General features: G+C 33.6%; 3 protein-coding genes and 1 long non-coding RNA gene across 5 annotated transcripts; 3 read left to right on the forward strand and 1 right to left on the reverse strand.

The window, feature by feature from the left end:
- Positions 1 to 1,702: 1,702 nt before the first annotated feature.
- On the forward strand, positions 1,703 to 5,592 carry LOC125193225 (zinc finger RNA-binding protein-like). The gene is made up of 11 exons (XM_048090987.1): positions 1,703 to 1,750; positions 1,927 to 1,953; positions 2,033 to 2,141; positions 2,340 to 2,533; positions 2,731 to 2,928; positions 3,060 to 3,287; positions 3,617 to 3,892; positions 4,215 to 4,411; positions 4,852 to 5,017; positions 5,117 to 5,173; positions 5,258 to 5,592. The coding sequence occupies exons 5-9, from the start codon at positions 2,845 to 2,847 to the stop codon at positions 4,871 to 4,873; spliced, it is 807 nt and encodes a 268-aa protein (XP_047946944.1). The 5' UTR covers positions 1,703 to 1,750; positions 1,927 to 1,953; positions 2,033 to 2,141; positions 2,340 to 2,533; positions 2,731 to 2,844; the 3' UTR covers positions 4,874 to 5,017; positions 5,117 to 5,173; positions 5,258 to 5,592.
- Positions 1,713 to 2,762, forward strand: LOC125194779 (HVA22-like protein c). The gene is made up of 5 exons (XM_048093004.1): positions 1,713 to 1,750; positions 1,927 to 1,953; positions 2,055 to 2,141; positions 2,340 to 2,533; positions 2,731 to 2,762. Exons 1-5 carry the CDS (start codon positions 1,713 to 1,715, stop codon positions 2,760 to 2,762), a joined length of 378 nt encoding a protein of 125 aa, XP_047948961.1.
- A 4,233-nt stretch (positions 5,593 to 9,825) lies between the features above and the next one.
- LOC125194049 (MADS-box transcription factor 23-like) lies at positions 9,826 to 17,088 on the forward strand. The gene is made up of 6 exons (XM_048092052.1): positions 9,826 to 10,140; positions 11,112 to 11,193; positions 14,721 to 14,782; positions 16,047 to 16,146; positions 16,233 to 16,274; positions 16,367 to 17,088. The coding sequence occupies exons 1-6, from the start codon at positions 9,902 to 9,904 to the stop codon at positions 16,463 to 16,465; spliced, it is 624 nt and encodes a 207-aa protein (XP_047948009.1). The 5' UTR covers positions 9,826 to 9,901; the 3' UTR covers positions 16,466 to 17,088.
- On the reverse strand, positions 12,728 to 20,839 carry LOC125194050. 2 transcript variants are annotated; one of them, XR_007171675.1, is made up of 3 exons: positions 20,617 to 20,813; positions 17,401 to 17,487; positions 12,728 to 17,213 (listed from the first exon to the last, which is right to left on the reverse strand). It is a non-coding gene; the product is annotated as an uncharacterized LOC125194050 (long non-coding RNA). The 2 variants fall into 2 exon arrangements; XR_007171674.1 differs by having other exon boundaries at positions 12,728 to 17,487; positions 20,617 to 20,839.
- Positions 20,840 to 22,732: the final 1,893 nt, after the last annotated feature.

Consider the following 22,732-nt stretch of genomic DNA (forward strand, 5'->3'; position numbering starts at 1 on the left):
TTTGCCACGTGTAATTTTCATTTTTATTAATAAAATAAAAAAAGATAAAAAAAACTCCAAATTAGGATTTTTGGATGAAAATGTCAATATATATAGTGTTTCGAAAATATCAACACAATGCTTTGAGAATGTCAACACAATGCTTTAATAATGTTAACCCATTACTTAGACATTCTACATGTATTATATTGACATATTTTATATAGTATGTTGACATATTAAAAAATTACTTATATCAACATACTATATAAAATATGTCAATATAATACATGTAGAATGTCAATATAAGTAATGGGTTAACATTCTTAAAGCATTGTGTTGATATTCTCAAAGCATTGTGTTGATATTTTCGAAACACTATATTGACATTTTTATGCAAAACCCTAATTTGGCGTTTTTTTTATCTTTTTTTATTTTATTAATAAAAACGAAAATTACACGTGGCAAATTGTAGACCACACGTTTTCTAAAATCCTATGGCCTTAAATTAGTTGTAGTTAGCAATTAAATGATGAGTTAGCAATTGATCACTCCCCTCTAATGGCTATTATTTTGTAGTTAGTAATTAAGTTATGAGTTAGCAATATAACACTCCCACGCACGTGTGTATAATTGTATATTGACGAAAATTTATAAGGTTTGTTTGCATTACATTCTGATTTTTAGATGGATTTTGAAAAAAAAAGTTACGACCTTTGAATTTTGGACTAAATTCCAAGAAATATAAAAAACTGAATTGTTAGAAAGTAGGGCTTTCTTATGACTAACTTAAACATGACTATGTTTTTGTTACACAATAAAACTTAGAAAGTAGGGCTTTCTTATGACTAACTTAAACATGACTATGTTTTTGTTAACAATAAAAGTGATCTTGAGTACAAATTTATCCGACGGTCGGGTGTTTGAGGAAAGTTGGAATATGTATAATTTTTGTCTAACTAGAGTTTGAGGCCTTTTGGGAGTGACCCTAAAGCAAATCCGTGCGGGCTTGACCCAAAGCGAACAATATCACATTACTATTCTAGTTGACAATCCGAACAAGTGATTCATTAAGGATTAAAATTTGTGCTAAAGTGTGCTTAATTTGTTACGGAAATAAATGTAGATACCATAAGAGATTTTCTATTTGTCGAGAGAATAAAAATAAAGGGCCTAATATTATATATAAAAATAAGCTAGGTTGATAGGTTATGATCCTCACACGTCGAAAACGATTGGATATCTTTGTATTTTTTGGCACACTATTTGTGGAGAACTTTTCTGATAGTCTAGAAAATTATTAATCATATTTAGGTCCTTCTCAATTTTTTTTTTCCAATTATGCCCCTAGTCTTAATAGACAGTGACAATCCTATATATAAGAGCACGTGCAATCGCATCTAAACGCTGCTCTACGCCTGCCGCTGGAACGAGTGTGCTCGCTACGGAGAGATTTGGTCGACGGAGTGGCATCACGTGCCCAGCCGCGGTTTGTGGGCTGGCGTGAGCTGTTTGAATTTGATTTAAAAAAAAAAAATTGAAATAAAAGAATTGGAGAGAATTATAAAAGTAAAATGCATAAAAAATAAAATGAAAAGAAATTAAAGAATTCTTCATTCTTTCCACGTAGCTAGAGAGGAGCTCCAGTGTTAATCCTTCAGCTCAAATTACATCGGAGATGAGAAAGAGATAATCTCACAATCCAAATAGTAGTAGGTAGTCTTACAGTATCTATGGGGCTCCTCACATTTGCTCTTCTTAATCTTGGCTGGTACATTTCAATTTTCCCTTTCTACTCATTCTTTACTTTTATTTAGCACTGATTTAGTATATTCAAATGCTTGAGTTCTTCAAATTGATCGACCTTAATTTCGCCTTCATTTTCTTGATTTTCCCTCATGACACATGCATGTATAATCCATTTCTCTTTCTGAACATTTGATGCAGGCCTGCAATTGCTCTGTGCTATCCCCTGTAAGTTCTGTCATTCTGAAATGTAGAATTGGGATCATTAGATGATTATTAAGTGTTAGTGCTTGATTTCTTTTTTCAGGCTTGCTTCAATCTGGTTCTAGATATCACATGAGGAAGATGGTCGAATATTGGACACTTTTCTCATTGTTTTCTCTCTTTGAGTTTGCTTTTGTCAAAATCAATGAGTGGTCAGTGTTGCCCTTATAGCTCTACTTCTATTAATGATTGCCTTTTTCTTTTCTGTGGAAATTAGTGTTAGTAATTAGCATGTGTTTTTTCCTTGTTTGATTGTTTCCTTCTATGCCATTTGTTTGGTGTATATGTGTCGATGATCATTCCGTTGCATGTATGGTTGATTTATGCATCATTTCATTTGTTTTGGACAGGACACCTTTCTGGCCTGGCATAAGACTTGCCGTTAGTTTGATGTTAGTGATGCCTCAGTTTGAGGGTGCAGGCCTTGTACGGCCATTTATTCATGGGTTTGGCATTCTTAATGAGGAGAGACTTTGTAAGAGAAAAGCATTTTTGGATGTAGTAGAATGGATCAGAAGCTCTGGAAAAGCTTATTGTATCACAGGTTAGCATTTGTTTCTACCCCTTTTGTATTAATGAATGATCATTTGGGTGGTTACATTCTGTTCAAGTCCTATGGTGCCGTTGAGTAGCAAGAATGTTAGTAATTACTTTGATCAGAAGCTGCAGGTTCTCTGTAAACAGTCTATTACTTGTGCTCGGGTTCTGAATGTAACATATGCTGTTTCTAATGTTATACAGAGGACACCACCAGAAGCAAGAGTGCAAAATAGACACCCTGAGACTCCTCTCCAAAATAAATCTGAGCAAGAATGGACCTGCAATTTATGCGAGATCACTGGCGTCGGTGAGTCCATGCTGAATGCTCATCTTCGAGGGAGCATGCACAAGTCCAAGCTTGAGTTCCTGAGAGAAAATGATACAAGACCCTTGCCTTCGGTAACTTGTCAAACTCAATCAGCAAGCTCTTTCGATTTTGTTTTCTTAAAGTATTGATTTCAAAATTGATGCTTCTGTTACTGGTATTTGAACCAACACACACCTTCATTTCTGCTTCCTGGTATCTAAAGGGAACATATGATGCTGCCGAGTTTAAAGGGAGAATGCCACCAAAAGAGCCAGAGAGTTCTCACCTCAACAATGCTTGGAAACCATGGTACTGTGATGTATGTAAAGTTACTGCCGCGAGTAAGTCAATGTTTAATGCTCATCTTCAAGGGAGTGAGCACAAGTCCAAGCTTGAGTCCCTTAAAGCAAGCTTGCCTGACGCTAAAGATACTGGACCCTTCTCGCGTTTGGTAACTTGTGAATCTCAATCAGCCAATTGTTTTTATTTTGTATTTTTCCATTGATTGAGTATTGAATTTAAAATTTCTGCTTTTGTTGCTGGAATATATTTGAAAATATAGGAAACTGAAATGCAGTTCCTTATTATCCTTTATGCGATTCAAAGCAGGAACATGCAATCCCTTTATTTTCCTTTAAGCACTTCAAAGCTATCACAACCTCTCACCCTATGCCGATCTCACCAATCACTGTTCCTTTCAGTTGTTATGCTTATTCAAACTACCGAGGAGAAATGTTGAGCTAGGTTATTTTTTCATTTCTATCTGCAATGTCGGTGCAGCACATGGAACCAGTTTCTGCTGCTTGTGACCTGAAAGCAACATATGCAGCTTCTGAGGCTGAAGAAATAATGCCCCCAAAAGAAACTGCAGATAGGCGCCTACAAACCACCCTCAAGAAAGCTCAGCCAGAATGGACCAGTGATGTATGCAAGGTTACTACCGAGAGTGAGTCAATGTCGAATAATCATATTCAAGGGAGCCAACATAAGTCCAAGCTTGGGACTACCTTGAAAGCAAGCTTGCTCGAAGCAAAAGATACAGGACCCTCATCTTTGGTAACTTGTGAATCACAATGCACCAATATTATTGATTTTTCTTGCGTGCGTAAGTATTCTTTTTAACATTGCTGCTATTATATTTATGAAAATTTAAGAAATTACTGATATCTTAAATATAAGAAACTGAGCAGCAGTCCCTTATTGTGATTTTATGCACTTCATGGCAGGCACAGGAAAATTAATCTTTACAGGCTGGTTTAACTTCTTTAACCACCTTTCACCTTTGCTGATTTTACTAATTACTCTTCCTAATTTGTTACATTTGTTCAAGTCCACTGAAAACCATTGAGCAAGGGTATTTTGTCATTTCTATCTGCAGCAGCAGGTGCAGCACATGCAGCCGGTTTCTGCTTTTGTGGAAGAAGAGATTATGCCACCAAATGAAATTGCAGAAAAGGGACTTCCAGAAACCCCTATCCTCGAGAAATCTCAGCGAGAATGGACCAGTGATCGATGCAAGGCCACCAATGAGAATGAGACAACCTGGAAGCAAGCTTGTCTCTCGCAAAACATACAGTACCTTCACCTTTAGCTTATGAAACTTAACCTGCCACCTATTTTGATTTGTTTGCGCAAGTATTGATTTTATTAGTGGTTAAGTTTTAAAAGAAACTACTAGGATCTTAAATATGAGAAACTGAACAGCATTCCTTATTTTATCTTTAGGGGACGCTCACTTTTCATGATTGATTATATTTATAATTGATTATATACATGATTTGAATATTTTTCTGCTCATTACTAGGATTTCCCCAATCCTACCATAGGATGTTCCAAGGTTCTATTTCATCTTAGTAAACAATACTATTAGTGTATACTATTTTTATCTATCTAGGCTAATCCACAAAGGTCTTCATAGCTGTCACAGGCTTCTGTCAAGTTCTTCATCTTTGCAAACCAGAGTAATTTCTTTTACAACCTGTGCTGATCTCAGCAAACACTTTTTTTCCTTTCAGTCGTTATGTTTGTTCAAAGTAAAGAATGCTGAGAAAAAATGGAAACGTGACAACCACTAGTGAGATAACATTAAACAGTAATCTTCAGGGGAGAAAACACATGGCCAAGTTTGTGGCCACCATGAAACAAAACTTGTTTGAACTTGAAAAGCTTACTGTAAGCAAGGTAAGCAGCTATTTATCATGATAGAATCAGTTCTATTGGTGTTTGTTTACTCGAAGCTATTTGTGGAGTCTCTGATTAATTCTTTTCCCTTGGACACAGACTGGACATGTAGATTGCAGATATTATCACAGAGATGTCCAAGTTGTGGAATCAGAGGTAAAAAAAAGGTTCATTGGCATTGCATAAGATATGCTCCATTCATTTGTTTGCTAGTCTCATTCAAGCTGTTACACTTTTAAGCATGTTCAGTTGAATGCTCATCTCCAGGGAAGAAAACACAAGTCCAAGCTTGAATTACTGACAACCAGAAAGGGAGAACTGGTTATTTTACAGGTTGATGGGAAGTTTAAATACTGGTGCATTTTATGTGCTGCAAAGCTACCTAATGATTTATCTTTGGCCTCTCACGTCGGAGGGAAACGGCATCGATAAACATGACATTTAGGCTTTCAGAAGCACAAAATATGGACATCCATTATTATTGAATTCAATAGTGATGAAAAGATTGTAGGACCTATCTTTCCTGCGATGGATTGAAATATTGGAATGAATGTGATGATGTGCTGAGTGGTCCATTACTTATCTCTCATAATTTTTGTTACTGGAGTAGTTTTTTTTTCATTCAAAGCAAAAAAATAAATTTGGCATGCATGCGATTTATTAGTGTGTTAAGTTAGAAGATATAATAAAGTAGAAAGAGTCATGTTTTTAATTTTAGAAATACATCTCTTTAATAGAATGAGTCAGTGATACTAATAAGTACTACTCCGTATATATATAAATACATTCAATTGTAAAATGAGAAGCTGTACATTCGACATCGATGTCACATACAATTTGAGCTAGTACAAATATTAATCTATTAATGTATAAACACATGTAGTATGAAAGATGTTACATTTAAATTAATATACCAAAATGTCACTTTTAGATCGTCAAGAATAGGATAACTATTACTTGCGTCTCAAAATGTCCCATAAAAAGACTAGTTTTGCCGTTTTAATATGTCCCATAAAAATAAATATTTTTAATTTTTGATAAAAAAAAATTCCCTTCTAATAAGATATGTCTCATTATTCACTAACAATAACCCAATCACTTTTTCTCTCTGGATCTCTAACCTATTTTACCAATTAATTATTGTCACCCTAAAATGTGTGTTTTATGGGACAGAAGTAGAAGTAGTACTCCCTATGTCCCATTAGAAATGAAACGTTTTCCTTTTTAGGTTGTCCCAATAAAAATAAAACGTTTCCTAAAATGAAAACAACACTCTCTCTACTTTTTCTTCTTTCTTACTTTACTCTCTCTTCATTAACTCATAAAACACCACTGCATAAAATCTTGTGCCGAAAATCAAATGCTGCATATTTATTTAGACGGATGGACTAGATTCTTCTAGTTTCAACTATCACAATGAGCTAGTAAAGAAAGCGTATCCACAATAATGAAGGGGAAGAAGAATGAGAGGGAAATTAGGGGGTGGCGAGGAATTAGAGAGAAAAAAGTGAACTTTGGTTCTTGTGTTTGATACTTTGTATTCTTCAAATTGGTGTAAGAATCAATTTGGCTGGGACCAATGAGATGAGGAAGAAGAGAGAATGATGAAGAGGAAGAAGAATGAGAGAGAAATTAAATATTTTAATGAAGAATAGAGAGTAAATAGACTACATTACTTTTCATGGCCATTAAGTTATTTCTATCCAAAAAAATAAAAAAGTAGCTCAAATGATATTAAGTTAAAGTTGACAGTCAAAAGATATTTTCAAATATTACGAACCAAAAATGATAGTTTGGCAAAGTTCGCGGACTAAAAAAAATGTTCCCTCTAAAGAAAGTACATTTATTTAGTTAAAAATAAGTGATTGACCTTTCTTTAGAAAAGATATTCACATTTAAATGATCACATAGAAAAAAAAAAGTGATGAACTTAAATAATAGCTTGATGAATCATTTTCTTATCACTAATTGATTTTAGTATGAAATCTCACTTTGAGTTGATTGAATTTACCTCCACGTATTGGGTACGGTTGAATGAATGAGATTGTAGATAGTCATGTTAAATCTAATATGGTATTAAAACAAGCCTCGTACTCAAGACAAATGTTACGTGATTAAGTTGAGATATTAATAATTAAGATAGATGGATCATGTTCAAATATTATTAATAATTTCTAATGTAGTAATATATTAAGACACTTTTATAAAAATGGTGCATCATTCATCACGTAATCGTGGTGGTAATTTGATCCTCCAATTTATTTATTGATTAAAAGAGAAAGTACATGTCAAAAACTTAATCACTTGGGTCTTGGAGAGGGTTTATTTGGTCATTCTTAGCTGAAAACCATAGCCAAACATCACTGGGTCTTGACCCGTGGGGGATCTATCATCTATATATAATTAATTAATTATACATTATCATGATATTTTTAAAATAGTAAAGTACATTATCTTCGTGTTTAACAATCGATATCCTTATAAGAGCTGTCACATGACGCCAGCTTAGCTATGCAAGGGTTTAATTCTACTAAATTCAATGAGAAATATATTTGAATTTTCAGGTTTACCAAAAATTCTTATGTATGGATGATTCTCTATCAGATTCAATTCGTCTCTAGTTAATAGTACTCCATCAATTTAGAATTTTTTTTTTATACATCTATTGGTGTGATAATATAATATTCCAGCTTAATAATTTTTATAAGAGTGAAAATACTCAAGCCTAGTAATAGGACGAACTAAGAGCATCCGCAGCGGTACCTTGTCCGTCCGTGCCAGCGGCACAGACCCCGCCGTCCGCTGCTGCAGCTCGTTAGTCCGTGCCAGCGGCACGACCCTGCTCTTTAATAAGAGCATGTCTGTGCCGCTGAGCAGCCTTACGTGGCGGGCTGCGATTGGCCAACGGCTCAATTTTGTTTTTTTCTTTTTTTTCTTAAAATTTTTGAAATTAATTAAAAAAATCGTTTTTAAATAAAAAAAATATTTTCCCACTTCCCAATAAATTATACTCCCTCCGTCCCGCTTTAGCAGTCCTATTGACTTTTCTCTCTTTTTATAAAAATGATAAAAAATAGTTAAAGTGGAGAAATGATAAAGTAAGAGAGACAATAATGTAGATAAGACTATTCTCTATATTATTCTCTCTCTTAATTTACTATTTCTATCCTTTTTACAAAAAGAGGACAGAAAAGTCAATGGGACTGCTAAAGCAGGACGGAGGGAGTATCCGTTTTCTACACATTTTTAATTTATTTTTTATTTTTTTCCCCTAAAATTCACATTTTCATCTAACATGACTCCCGACCAGCTTGCAACACATGGTAATAATATGGGGTCTCCGAAAAACATTGGGGATAGAGGACTATAGTCTTCCACGGGGGTATTTTTTAGTCTTTAATTATGTAATTTTTAATTTGTAGGATTTTAATTATGTATTTTTTTATTTTCTAGGATTTTAATTATGTATTTTTATTTTTTAGGATTTTAATTATGTAGTTTTTATTTTTTAGGATTTAATTACGTATTTTTTATATTTTAATGTATTTTTATATTGTAGAAATGTTTTTAGTAATTGAAGTATTTAAATTGAATAATAGAATGGTGGGATCCTTGAGCTTGTCCTTGCGGAAGAGCATGGATTGGGTGTTGTGCTCTTGCCTAAGGACAAGGAGTGAAAGTAGGTTCGGACCCACTTCCGTGCTCTTGAATGGGATGCTCTTAAAATTTACCTAAAGATCAACAAAAATAAGAAAAGTCTGCTGCAACCGAATATATATGTATATGCACTGACACATAGAAAAGGCAGCGAAGTATTTATATATTAGCTCCAACTGCTTGGGACGACAGAGAGAATCCAATTTAGATTTATATCTGTGTATTTTTGTAGTTTGATTCCTTTATTTCTTTTTGTCGAATTTTATCATGTTTTGTGACTCTCTCAAATTGTTGTTATTGTGAATTTCATATATAGGAAAACGTGTTAATAGGAGTATAACTTTTTTTTTTAATTTCCATGTATTATGATGATGTTATCTACATGTATATTTATCGTGCATCATCATAATTCGTGTAAACTAATTACACTTGTTTTAAATTTTTTGTTTTTGTTGTACGTTTCTGACAATTTAATGTGAGTGTGGTCTATTAATAAAAGTACTAGTGTCCACTTTTTCAAATTTGGAACTTGTAAGAATATTATAAAATCGATTTCTATAATCTATACGTACTATTTAAAAATTGAAAAGGACAAAAGAACATTAAACGACAGTAATAATTATTTTGAATCCCATGCCATTATTTATAGACATATATAGTAATAGTACAATTCAATTGGTCGAAACAACTCAAACCAATCTGGCCATATACGTGTCGGTCATCTATTAGTTAGACAGCGACATCAAATTTCTAAATTAATTTTGCACAAACCAATCCCACCTATCACAATTTGAAGGGTTTTTCCCAATATATGTATGTACGAGGTAGACACAACTCAAAATTATTTAACTCTCTCTAGTACAAAGAGTGAATGTACTTTCTTGGCCTCCTCAATGCCCATTGGTTCCTCGTCTCGTTTAGGGTTTAATACTAGTATTCAATTGGCGTTGCTCGCCACGCGTCATAATATCAGAGCGAGAAATCGACAAAATTCAATCTCATACGCAACTAATCAGACAGACTTGTAAAACACGCGGTACCTACACGTCAAATACGCTTTGTGGAAACTACCTTTCCTCCCTTTCCACAAAAAGCTAAGAACAACTATCCCAAGATCCATTTCTTTCCAAAGAGAGTTGTTTTCCAAATTAGTAAATTTATTGTCTCTTTCCCTTTTCTTGTACTCAATAATTGCTTCAACTATAATTTGTCCAACGGTGTAGTCATATGTCTGACTTTGTTGTAGAAAGAAGAAGAAGAAACCCTAGAATTGGTGAGAAGGAGATGGGGAGGGGCAAAATAGCAATTAGGAGGATCGATAACTCAACGAGCAGGCAGGTGACCTTCTCAAAGAGGAGAAGTGGGCTGCTCAAGAAGGCTAAGGAGTTGTCAATCCTGTGTGATGCTGAAGTTGGATTGATTGTGTTTTCCAGCACTGAGAAGCTCTATGATTTTGCAAGTACCAGGTTTCATTTCATTTCATTTCTCTCTAAAACTTGCAATATAGTAGTACTATGTTTCCTTGCATTTAATTTTAATATCTAAATCTGGGAAATACATATAATTAATAGTAGATTGATGTGTTTTAGTGCTTGTTAGTATTAAGTAAGTACAGTACTTCTTAATCAGATAGAAATTATTTACCAAGCTCCCCCAAATTAATCCACAGTCCATGGCTCAAAGTGCCTGTTTTTCTTTTTTGGTATTCTGCATTTGCTTACTTCCATAGTAATTCTAGTTAAAGGCAAATATGAAATTGGAACAAAAAATTACAAGTCAATACTCAATAGTTAAATACGTATTTTTCTTCTTTATGATAATGAAACAGATCTCTAATTAATTCAATATAATGTGACTGCTAATAAGCCAGATTTATTGTTCTATAAATCTACGTTAATTGTTCCTGAGACACAAATCCTAAGTACCTTATATTTTTTTTATCTACATATATACCTTTAATATACTACTCCGTACTATTTAAGCTTTAAGTCAATCTAAATTTATAGTATTTGATTTTAACTCGAAGGCGCATTTGATGGTTATACAAATGAAAACCATTTGCCAATGTATACTAAAAAAGGTCGTTTCACATTTGAGGTGATTACACAGATTTACCCTAATAAAATGGTCATATATTCCAAATGTGAAGCCATGTCCTCCGTCCACGATGGCAGCCACGTGTCATAGCTCCCGTTTAATTGTATTTTCCGACAAAAATAATCACTAATGTACAGGACTAAATGAAAACTAAGAGTTTTTATAATTAGTTCGATTGGAATATGCTATGAGGGATTAAAATTGCTCTCCTTGATTTTGAATATGTGATGTTGTTGATAATATTGTCAGTGTTTAAGTTGTGATGTTGGTGAGAAATTAATTACTGATAATTGAATATGTAAAAGCATTAGATAACATATATGGTGTTATTGTTTGGCAGTATGAAATCGGTGATAGAAAGATACACGAAGCTTAATGAGGAGAATTACCATCTCATCAGCAATCCTACTTCTGAGATCAAGGTACACTCCACTATTAATTCCCATGTTATTTATTTAATCCTCACTTAATTCCCTGCCTTAATAATATTTCTTTATGAACAACGGAAATAATATGGAAACCATTTAGGCCATGATTATAAAGTATAAAGTTGATGTTATGAATAACTCAGCGTTGTAGATCATATAATGTTGCCTCTTAGTTTGTTCTAAAACTAAAGAAGAAGCCTCTCTTCACAAGTTAAATAATGTCAATGTATGATGTCAATGTATGATGTAACAAAAATTCTGCTAGAAAGTAGTATTTGGAGTTTAGGGTATTAGGCTTTTTAGCTGGGATGTGAGAAATGACCTCAATTGAATTTAAGAAATTTGGGTTTAGGGTTTTCATTTATTGTAAGTTTGTAACAACTTGCATTGCATAGTTGGCGACACATGTGTGAATAGGAATGTGATCAAAATGACCAATGTTGAACTTAAGAAATTTGCGGGTGACCAAAATTTAATTGAAGAAAATTGAGAGTTGCACAATTTTTTTAAAAAAAATATCAATAATGATTTCATATATATCATGTGATCACAAATAAGCTTATTAAAAACTAACAATATATGGTTTTTACTCAGATAGTTCATTTCAAAACTCTTTTTAAAGTTAAAACACAGAATTATATCAGTTTATAACTCAATACTAATTTGTTGATTCAATTCCATATTAGGAACTACTCCATCCGTCCCAACTAAATTGTCACTCTTTTCCATTTCAATCCGTCTCAACTTAATTGTCACACTTCATTTTTACTATAAATGGTAAGTAGGTCTCACATTCCCTAACCCACTTCACTCACATTTTATTATTAAAACCAATATAAAAAAATGGGTCTCATGTTCCACTAACTTTTCCAACCAACATTTCTTTACATTTCTTAAAACTCTTGCCCACTCCAAAAGTGACAATTAAATTGGGACGGAGGGAGTAATATGTTTTGTAATACCAACTGATATTACTAAACCCTATATTACTATATTAACAAACTTCTGATATAATTTTCAGTTGTTAGAGTTGTCATTTTAACAAAGTTCTCAAAGAAACCACTCCCTTAGATATTTTCAAATGCCCTTGATATACATACCATTTTAAGCTAACTTAGTTGGATTCATATTCGATTGAAATGGTTGGAATGGAAACTTTCTATTAAAGAAATAAGAATACACAATTAAACTTCTATCATCCCAGGCACTTCTTTTAGGATTCGTTTTGGTAAAATGATATATTTAATATAGTAATTAAAGTGGACGGAATAATGTAGAGAAGAAGACCCCAATTATAGTGGGGCAGGGAGTATATCTTATCGACTATGATGATGATGATAATTTCGCCATTGTGTTTAATCAAGGAACTAAAACTAACTGCCACTAGTATTCTTTTCCCTGACACTAATGAATTCACTTACACATAACTCAAGTAGTTAGAAATAAACAGCTCAATCATGAATCATGGAAATATCTTGCATTCATCATTTGAATTGGTGAAACTGAATGATTAAAATTATGAACAAAGTTGTGCAAGTGTATCTCATAGAAACAACTGTGCATATTACATGCAATCTCTTTTTCTCTCTCTGCAAAATATGAAAAATGGATACAGAATTTTGGCAGTTCAGCCATACCATCGTGTACTAGTTCGTGCTTGAAGCCAAATTTTAAGCAATCGATTTTCTTACAATTTCAACTGAAAATCTTGGAAAGATTGTCATAGAAGCCAAAATCATGGACCTGAATTTCTAATTATTTGCAAATTGGGCAACTTAAAGAGATCCAATAACAGATCAACTGCCTTCCTATGAACTTGCCAGTGTGAACACTCGCCATCCCATATCGAAGCTAACAAGAATTTGATCAGAATCACATAAGCAAGATATCTTAAGTTCATGAGAATAACATCCCTCCACAAACCATATCTGGATCATCAAGTTATCCTTCTGAGTCCTAGTGGTGCATAGCATTAACTGATTTACATTGGTTGAAAGCTCATAAGAGCTTTGAACAAGAAAGCAAAGAAGATCATAGAATGAAGGATATAGGACATAGTTAAAGATATAGTTATCACTTGAGCTATGAATTAATATTGCAACAATGGGAAAATTCTTTGAATTCAGCTACTATCACATTATGTTGCTTCAAAAAATTCAATTTTAGCAGCATCTCAAGGAAGATAGAACACTTGTGGCTCTATTTGCCCTTTACTAGCAACTAGAATTTGAAATAACATATAGTAGGGACTCAAAGCATGTAACCCAAGTTTTAGAGTAGAAGGATATCAATGTAGTCAGCTTTAAGCAAAGCAGCCAACTTGCCATATGATACAACAAGAATGTCTCTGAAACATTAGTGATAGATTATTGTTAATCAAGGCTTATGAGAAATTGACATTCCTGTAACTTGAAAATAGTGCATCAAAATTTCAGTAAATAAATTTTACAAAGATGAAGCTAAGAGTAATTCCTTAAGTGTGTTGCTTAAGGAAGTAAGAGGTCAGGAGATCGACTGATCGAGATGAGCATTTTACACCTAAAACAAAATTGGACATAGAAATCAAAGTACCAATTACCCACAGAAGCTAAGGTTTTAAAAAGGCAGATACATTTTTCTGTAAAAAGATACACCCTCCGGTACACAAACAGTCACTATATTGCCAACTTTTTAGAATATTTATGATTTCCCTTCCAGAAACCTAAGTCCTCGATCAAACATTGACACCTTTGTCAGATTTCCTAGGTACTTAACCACCTTAAATTCTTGAATTCTCAAAATGTCATAGCTTCAGGGTGTGAAAACTCCACAGATCATGCTCTTAAAATTAGTTGAACAGCCAGAGGGGAATTTCTCACTCCATATTATTTAGAACTCTAATGCTACATGCTTACAAGTACCCTTTGGAATAACTCACACAATTCCTTTTTACTCGGGTTCTGCAGGATTTGTATTGGATACATCAATCATTCTTATTCCAGATGTTCTTTTCTTTCATCAGTAAAGCAACTGTCCATAATTTGGTTTTTAAAAGGTTCCTTAACAAACTATTTCCTAGATATAAGATCAAACATTACTTGAAGTTACTGTTAAGATTCCATAAACGAGACTAAACTTGATAGAATTTATTCACAATGTGAAAATGTATGCCTGTACTTTAAATATTTATTACCTCTCATAACAATTTAAACATTTGGTAAACAGAAGCAAATAGCAGGGTATAGCTTAGCACAGACACATGACCGGACACCATATGCATAGTGAAAATTGCTTCACCAACCGAACCCTGCTAGGTCCAGAACTCACTATATGAATTGAAAAACACAGCAATAGTTACTTAAATTAGGGCAAAGCATATCATTAAGCATTTTATGAGATAGTAATACTTAATCCACATTCACGTGACCTTTCAAGAGTTTTGGGTTCAACATAGCATTTGCAAATAATGCAGTTTATCATAGACCTGATATCAGCAGGATTATGGCCAATTAGACTAATCATCCATTTTTTATTTATTGTAGTTTTGGCAAAGGGAAGCATCAAGCTTGGGGAAACAGCTGCAGTACTTGCAACAATGCCACAGGTAAATGCGAATTTGCATTTGACATGTTATACATAGTTGTTGACTAAAGTTTATGTTGATACCATAATGAACACTCCAAGGAGTATGATATGACATAAGTTAGTTAACTATATGTGGTAGCATCTGACGAGTTTCTTTTTTCTGTGTGAGTACAATGATAATTGATTGCAATATGCAATGAGATACGAGATACCAACAAAAGTCAAAAGTGATATTAGCATATTCCCCAAAAGTGTCTCATTAACAATTTATAGTTAAATATTATCCTCCCAGGTTATCAATGCCAATTGTTCATTTTTTTCAATTTTCAAGGTAATAAGTCACATTCTTAAATTATAGACTAAATATGGTTATCATGCTGACTTTTTAGCACAAAATTAAAAATATTACAAGTATAGAACATACTTATTTCTCTATGTTATTCACTTATTAAACTGAGTCACAAATTTTGGGTAATTTAAGAGAGTTTTCGTTGTTTTCAGCATATTAAAAGAGTATTACAGGTTGTAGACGTTCCACTAGTTGCTCTTTTTCATGTTTCTTGAAGACACGTCAGCGTAAGTTAGACAAAACTTTTGACTTGAGCTATTAAGTAAACAATGGACATAAGCAAAGGCTATATTGTACTTATGTTTGGACAAAAAAGTTTCCATGGGTTAAAAGTAGAGACTATAATTTAAGAACATCAATGTAATAATTAGAGTTCTAAGAGAAAAATTGTCCATTTTCTTGGTGTGTGTTTTTCAAAAGGCAGGAGACAGTTATTGGGAGATAAAGAAAGCATATATAAACAAGATGGCACCTATATTGCAATTATCACATTTTCATCTCATATTGAAATGTGAATTCATTATGTCATTATTTTCTTCTTCTTCATTTTGTTTGGAGAATGGAGAGGAGGTGTTGAGTAAAGTTAGAATTGTTTATGATAGTCAATCAAATACCAGATATACACAAATAGTCAATTCAAAGAACACATTGTAGATCACCTTAAAATGCTTAAAGGCTTCGAGGTTACTATTTCTTCTCATTAATCTCAGTTATAGTACTTGTCTTAGAAATTAAGGAACCAAATGCATATTTTCACTGCACATCAAGTAAAGAATAACGGAATTTCGAGAGTACGACCAAAAACATTCAAACATTGATGTGTTAGACAGCATTTGGCCAATGAGATTTAAGTTATCAGTATAGAGTAAAAATATCTTAAGAGTGAGATGATAAACTAAGAATATACCACATGCCCTTTTCTTGATAAGTAAAGGCAGCTTTTAGGAGAAGAGCTTTCAGGATTGAGCATCAATGACCTCCAAAATCTGGAAAATCAGCTCGAGAAGAGTTTGAAAGGAGTGCGAATCAAGAAGGTAAACACCTTTTTTCTGTTCATTTTAAACAGCTACTTACCTACAGATCTCCCGCTAACAAAAGGTCTAATATTTTACTCTCATAGGAACAAATTCTGAGTGAGGAGATCAAAGAGTTAAACATGAAGGTATTCCTGTGAGAAGTCCATATAACTCCAACTTTATCATGTTCTTATAAAGAATTAAAGGTGAGTGGATAGCCTCATCACTCTTATCGCAGGGAAACCTCATTCAACAAGAAAACATAGAACTAAGCAAGAAGGTACATGTTGTAAGTCAAGAGAATGCAGAGTTACAGAAAAAGGTATTTGTCGGTTAGGTGTTGCGTTGAATATAAGAATAAATCAGGGCAGATAAGGGGACCATATCTTCTGAACTAAACCCACATATGGAACAGGTCTATGGCCCAGAGAGAATAAGTGCATTGAATGGGGTCAACCACATCACACATGGTGTTCGTAAAGAATATGGTGTGAATGCACCCATAAACCTCGAGCTCAGTCAATCACAAAGTCAGAATAAGAAGAAGCCAGATGTGAACTTGGGGTAATTCTACTTTCTGATAAGTCATAATTAATAGATACTAGTACTATAAGAGGTCTTCAACCACTAATCATCTGTATAATATTGGTTGTTTTAACAGGCTTCAACTGCATTAGAGTTGGTGGCAGCCCTACACAAGTTTACCAGCTTCCTAATGAAATTTACCCCAATTTCAGACTTTGAAGAACCAGGTTCAAACACTGGTAGAAGAATTGTAAAGTGACAGGATGGATTCACAGATGACTCACATTCATCAGATTTCTGTTTGATGAAATATGTGAATATGATTTACTATTTTCAGAAGATATACTAGGAAGCTATGTAAAGTTATAATATATGCTGAGGAGAGAAAAAACTGCTTAGAATTACTCTACAGTAAAGTCATGGTTGGTTTTTGTATATTATTGATAGTACCCTAAAGAACTGAGTTGAAGTGTTACTGCTCATCCGCACAACCGCACCCCATAGTTGATGATTTCACAGATGAAAAAAATAGGTATATGAGAAGAAATCTACTGGTCCTACTGCAAGCATCAAAGCAGGAAATTTGTCAAAATGGAAATACAGCAGTAGCACATACCATGAGTGTAGAAAAGGCTTCCCAGAAGCTAGGCAAGTTATTAGAAAATCAAATGTCTTAAATCACAAGCTTTCCATTGAGATTTTTGCTTAGTCGGTTAGTCCTAATGCAAATATAGCAGCAGCACATACCTTGAGTGTAGAAAAATCCACCCAGAAGATATGAACCTATGTGAGCCTTCAAGGCCTTAACTTGTGTCACCACAGATCCCCAGTTTCCTACAATTAACAAGATGGCCGGATTCAATTACATTTAACTATGACACTGCCTTTGGGTTAATGAATTCTCACGTGATCCTAAAATCTAACAAAGAAGACCTATGAAGAAATCTCATCAGAAGTCACAGAAGCTTAATTTCATGATCTCATAAGCTAATAAAAAGAATTGTGTAGGTCATCGATTCAACCCTACAAGATTCACCAGCAGTATGTCTTTCCAATGATTAAATTAGTTTCTGGAAATTAAACATGTTAAAGGGCCAGATATTGCAAGCCATGCTCGACACTAATTATTGAAGCAATGGCATGTTACAAGAAAAGATTGTGCATTGAAAGATCAACCTCCATGACATCTGGATTGATTCACCACCTCATGTTTGAACTTTGAAGTTAAGGTATATCTTATGCTAAAATCTCAGCTTCAAATTAATGTTGTAGTGCATTTTAAAAAACGCACTTATGCTTTCATTTATTTAGTATCACCAAGATACATGCCAGATGTGTTTATTTATATGAAGACTGCTAGTATGGTAACCAATATTTTGGAACAAACCTCCACATAATCAATTTTATCATCCTACACCATGTAGATAGTGCACCTTATTTAAGTTGCTTCAATTTCTAGTGAAAACAATTTAACAACTAGTTTGGACACATTGCCCATGTGCCCTAAGCCTTTAAGCTACTCTTTCATGCGGTCACCAACAACAACAGTATTTTAGAAAACTGTCTAAACTCCTTTGTGCTATAGTTAGATTTGTATATATGGTATAAATTGTAGAGAAAGTTAGTGCTTTCCTAAATCCTAGTTCAGTTAGGACCTTGCCTTACGTATATATAGGTGCTTTTGACTAGTATTGAACCAGTTGAATTGTTCCTCACGATTCATAAGCATTATGTTTATTCATCTACAGATTAATCATGGATGTATGATCAAGTATGACTTTATAGCTTAGCCAACTATTATCATTACAAGGCATATGACTGCTACATATTTTAACTGGCCTTTGAAATCTTTTGAACGGGACAAATTACTTGGCAAAAGTGGATAGCACCACCCATCTCTATCCTACTCAGTTGAGCAACTGGAAGAGCTCTTTTTACTTTCCAAAATTTTTCTTTTTCTTATCATTTGCATTGCATTAAATCTAGATGAATTGCATTGTTAACTATGGAAATTTAATAATGTAAGATCTGTTCTTATAGTCTCTAGCTCAATTTTGATTATATATCCAACTTATCGTAAGTAAACTTGCAACCTCTGATTACTCTTCTAACTTAGTACTGGCACAAAGATCACACACACAGCTACTTCATCAGATAATATAAATCTATTTTGACGCATCATTGACCACATAAATGTTTGTTGTGTTGTAAGTAATATGATATATAAATAGTAAATTTAAAGATAAATCTGTCTTAAAAATCCTTACACAGTCGTTATATTAAGTAATATTCCATACTGTAGAAGTTAAATTTAGGCTAATGATTGTAGCAACAAAATAGCTATAATTTTCATAAACGGGTTAAACTTGATGAATCAATACCCAAGAAGAAAGTGAAACGAAAATGATGTTTGATAGGAAGGCAATCAGCAGCCATATTTAAAGGAAGGGAGTGAAGAAGAAAGCATCATGACAAGGACTTGTATACATTCCATTGTGTGGCTAATCAGACATGTGAAAAAAGAGTAACCTTGAGGCAAGAATGTGAAAAACTCAAAGAATCATTTCTAAATGTTGTGCTTGAGTGCTTCACTGGTTGGACTTATTGACTCTTTGTAGCGATTTTATTTTAAAATTCCACCATTGGGAGATTATTAATATCCAAATCAACTGTGACAACGATACATTCTCCAGATTCATGCCATGATACTCCCTTAATTTAGAAATCAGAGCACAATTGGCAGCCAACTTGCAAATAAATATAATGGTTAAACTTTTAAGTGTGTGAACATATTGAGTTGAGCCAGATGAAAATAGAACATGACGGTATTAGCAAACAAAAAGGACAGAAAATCATAAAAACTAAATACAAAAGTGATTAATAGGCTCCTAAGATGACAACTTTCAACTGAATCATCTAGTAAATCACGATGTTGATCATGCGAAGAAATTCAAACAAAGGCAAGACTTTTTGAACAGGTGTAAAGGAAGCAGATGAGAACCATGAAGGTATGCTCACACTATAAAAACATTGACAAAGTAATAGTATTAATACATAGTTCTAAAGTCCATACAAAAATCCAACAAGATGTGCTCTTCCTTTTTCCAAAAAAGAATTAGAAGAATCTGTCATCTCTTACATATGCGCTAAATAAAAACCGGATCATTAGTATTTCTAGTTATCTCAAAGGATCATTAAAACAGCTTTTTCCTCAAAGGTATTGATCAGTACAATAGTTACTTCAAGAAGCGAAAGGCCACACGATAAAACAATGATACTAGAAGTTAGATCATAATAACAATTACAAAAACATAAAGATAACTCTTATCGGCTCCTAAGGAAGGATCAATAATACAAATCACATTTCTTTTCCTAATTGATAATATACATGATTGAGTAGTTTTATATCCATTTTTAGGATTTTTCCAGCTCCTGCCTCTTTCAGTGGGATATTAATTGAGCAAGTTAGCTACTCGATATCCCAAAGTTCCAGATCATCTTAGGCAGTTAGGCTAATCATTGTTAGTAAATGCCCCTCAAAAGAAAAGGGGGAGGGGATGTACTCATGTACCAGGTACGTGAATTCTGCATATAGTAAGCAGAGAATATGCATCATGTTACAACAAAACTACGTGTATAGCTTCCAAAGCTCAAGCGCACAGTTCCAATAGAATGTTCTAGGTCAAAGAATATATGTTGATCCCTTCATATCCTCTACTCTTGTGCGATCAAAACTAAAATACCAAATTCTAATAATCTACACATAACGCACATCTCTTAAATCCAACAGTATATCACTATCATTTCAGAAACACTAACAACTTTACGCACGTAGTGACGTAGACCAGACGGTACCATCAAAACTAGGGCTTGGAGTTGGAAACATACATCCAAAATCTGAGGCTGGATGAAAGGACACAACAACACAGAGAAAAAAAGGTGTAACGATGATTCATAAATTACCTTCTTATTCGAGATTTTTCAACCCGGCCGCGCGAGCAAAAGTGAAGTACTATTACAGACGACGACGATGCGTAGAATAGAAGACACTCCTCCAAAGATAGAGATAGATTAAGGAAAATGGTGAGTTTGCACTTTGCAGATTGCTTAGCAGCTGCCATCCAGAAAAATATGGAGAGAGAAGAAAATATCTAACGAGTACGTACCAGGTTTGATTATTCCGCTTGCGGGGATTCGGTGCATCCGGTGTTGCTGTGGGATAACGGCGTTATTTTAGTGTTAATTATTTCACAGTTTCTTTTTATTACCCATAGAAGAACCAAGATAAAACATTGTTTTTAATTCATTCTAATTTTGATGAGTTTTCATTTTGAATTATTTATGATATATTACGGTTAAAACAATATCTTTGTTAAAACGTCAAACCATGTACATTTTATACACGTATAATGTACCACTCCCATAGGTAGGATGGTACATGATATCATATGGGGTGGTACATTATATGTACATAAAATATACATGCTTTGACGTTTTGTCAATACTTAGTGTTCTGACCTGAATACATCCCGATGGAAGGAATATTATCGTTCCCTTAAAATTGAACCTATGTCGTTTTTACAATAGACCAACTATTTTGTATACGAACATGTGTGGATGATGAAAACGGCATACAGGAAAAGTAACATTAAATTTATTTTTTTTGCAATATGTAATGAGACCTATGTTTATCTTTTAGGGTGTGTGTGGGAACATGGAATTTGAGCTATGGAATTGGAATTGAAGCTCCAATTCAATTCCAATTCCATTGTTTGGTATCACAAAAATGTATAGAATTATAATTGAATTATGATTCCAAAATTTTCAATTCCATGATTTGAATTCTATATCAAAAGTAGAAAATTATAATTCCAAATAGTCATAAAATTAGATATCTTCACTACCCACTACACATTTCACACACACTACACATATTTCACACACTACACACACTTCACACACTACACACATTTCACATATTTCACACACTACACAAATTACACACATTTCACACACTACACAAACTACACGCACTACACACACAGCACACACTTCACACATTTCAAACATTTCACACACTACACACACTACACACACTTCACACATTTCACACACTACACACACTTCACACACAACACAAATTTCACACACTTCACACAGTACACACACTCCACACACTACACAAATTTCACACATTTCACATTATATACACACTACACAAAATACACACGTTACATACATTATACACAAAATACACATACTACACTCATTACACACTAAATACACACACGACACAAATTTTACACAAAATACACACACTACCCACACTATAACCAAAATACACACATTATTCACAAACTAAAATTTCACATTTGGCTCAGGTTAAACTTTTGAAAAAATTTAGTTTTTTTATTCAGATAAAAAAAAATCTAGAAATGAAAAAAAAAATCAAAAATTGGATGCTTGAAATGTGTAAAATGTGTGTAAAGTGTGAAGTGTGTTAAATTTGTGTAGTGTGTGAAGTGTGTGAACTATGTGTAGTGTGTGAAGTGTGTGAACTATGTGAAATATGTGAAGTATGTGAAATATGTGTAGTGTGTGTGTGTGAAATATGTGTAGTGTGTGAAGTGTGTGAAATATGTGAAATATGTGAAATTTATGAAGTGTGTGTAGTGTGTGAAGTGTGTGTAGTGTGTGAAGTATGTGAAGTGAGTGAAGTGTGTGTAGTGTGTGAAATGTGTGTTGTAGTGTGTGTAGTGTGTGAAATATGTGAAATATGTGAAGTGTGTAGTGAGTGCATTGTGTGTATATTTACCAAACATGTCAATTCAATTTCATATCAATTCTTCATTTTATCAAACATGGGATTTGGAATTGCATTATCCAATTCAATTCCATAGAATTTCAATTTCAATTCCAATTCCAATTCCAATTCCAATTCCAATTCCATGTTCCAAATCCAAACGGAGCCTTAAGGTTGACTTTTTTATGTTTGGGGGAATTTGCAGCTGTAGTCTTTGGAGATAGAAATTTGTTATGTGCATTAACATTCACATTAAAAAGATGCACCATATATTTT

This window comes from Salvia hispanica, chromosome 6, assembly GCF_023119035.1.
Source record: "Salvia hispanica cultivar TCC Black 2014 chromosome 6, UniMelb_Shisp_WGS_1.0, whole genome shotgun sequence".
NCBI lineage: Eukaryota > Viridiplantae > Streptophyta > Magnoliopsida > Lamiales > Lamiaceae > Salvia > Salvia hispanica.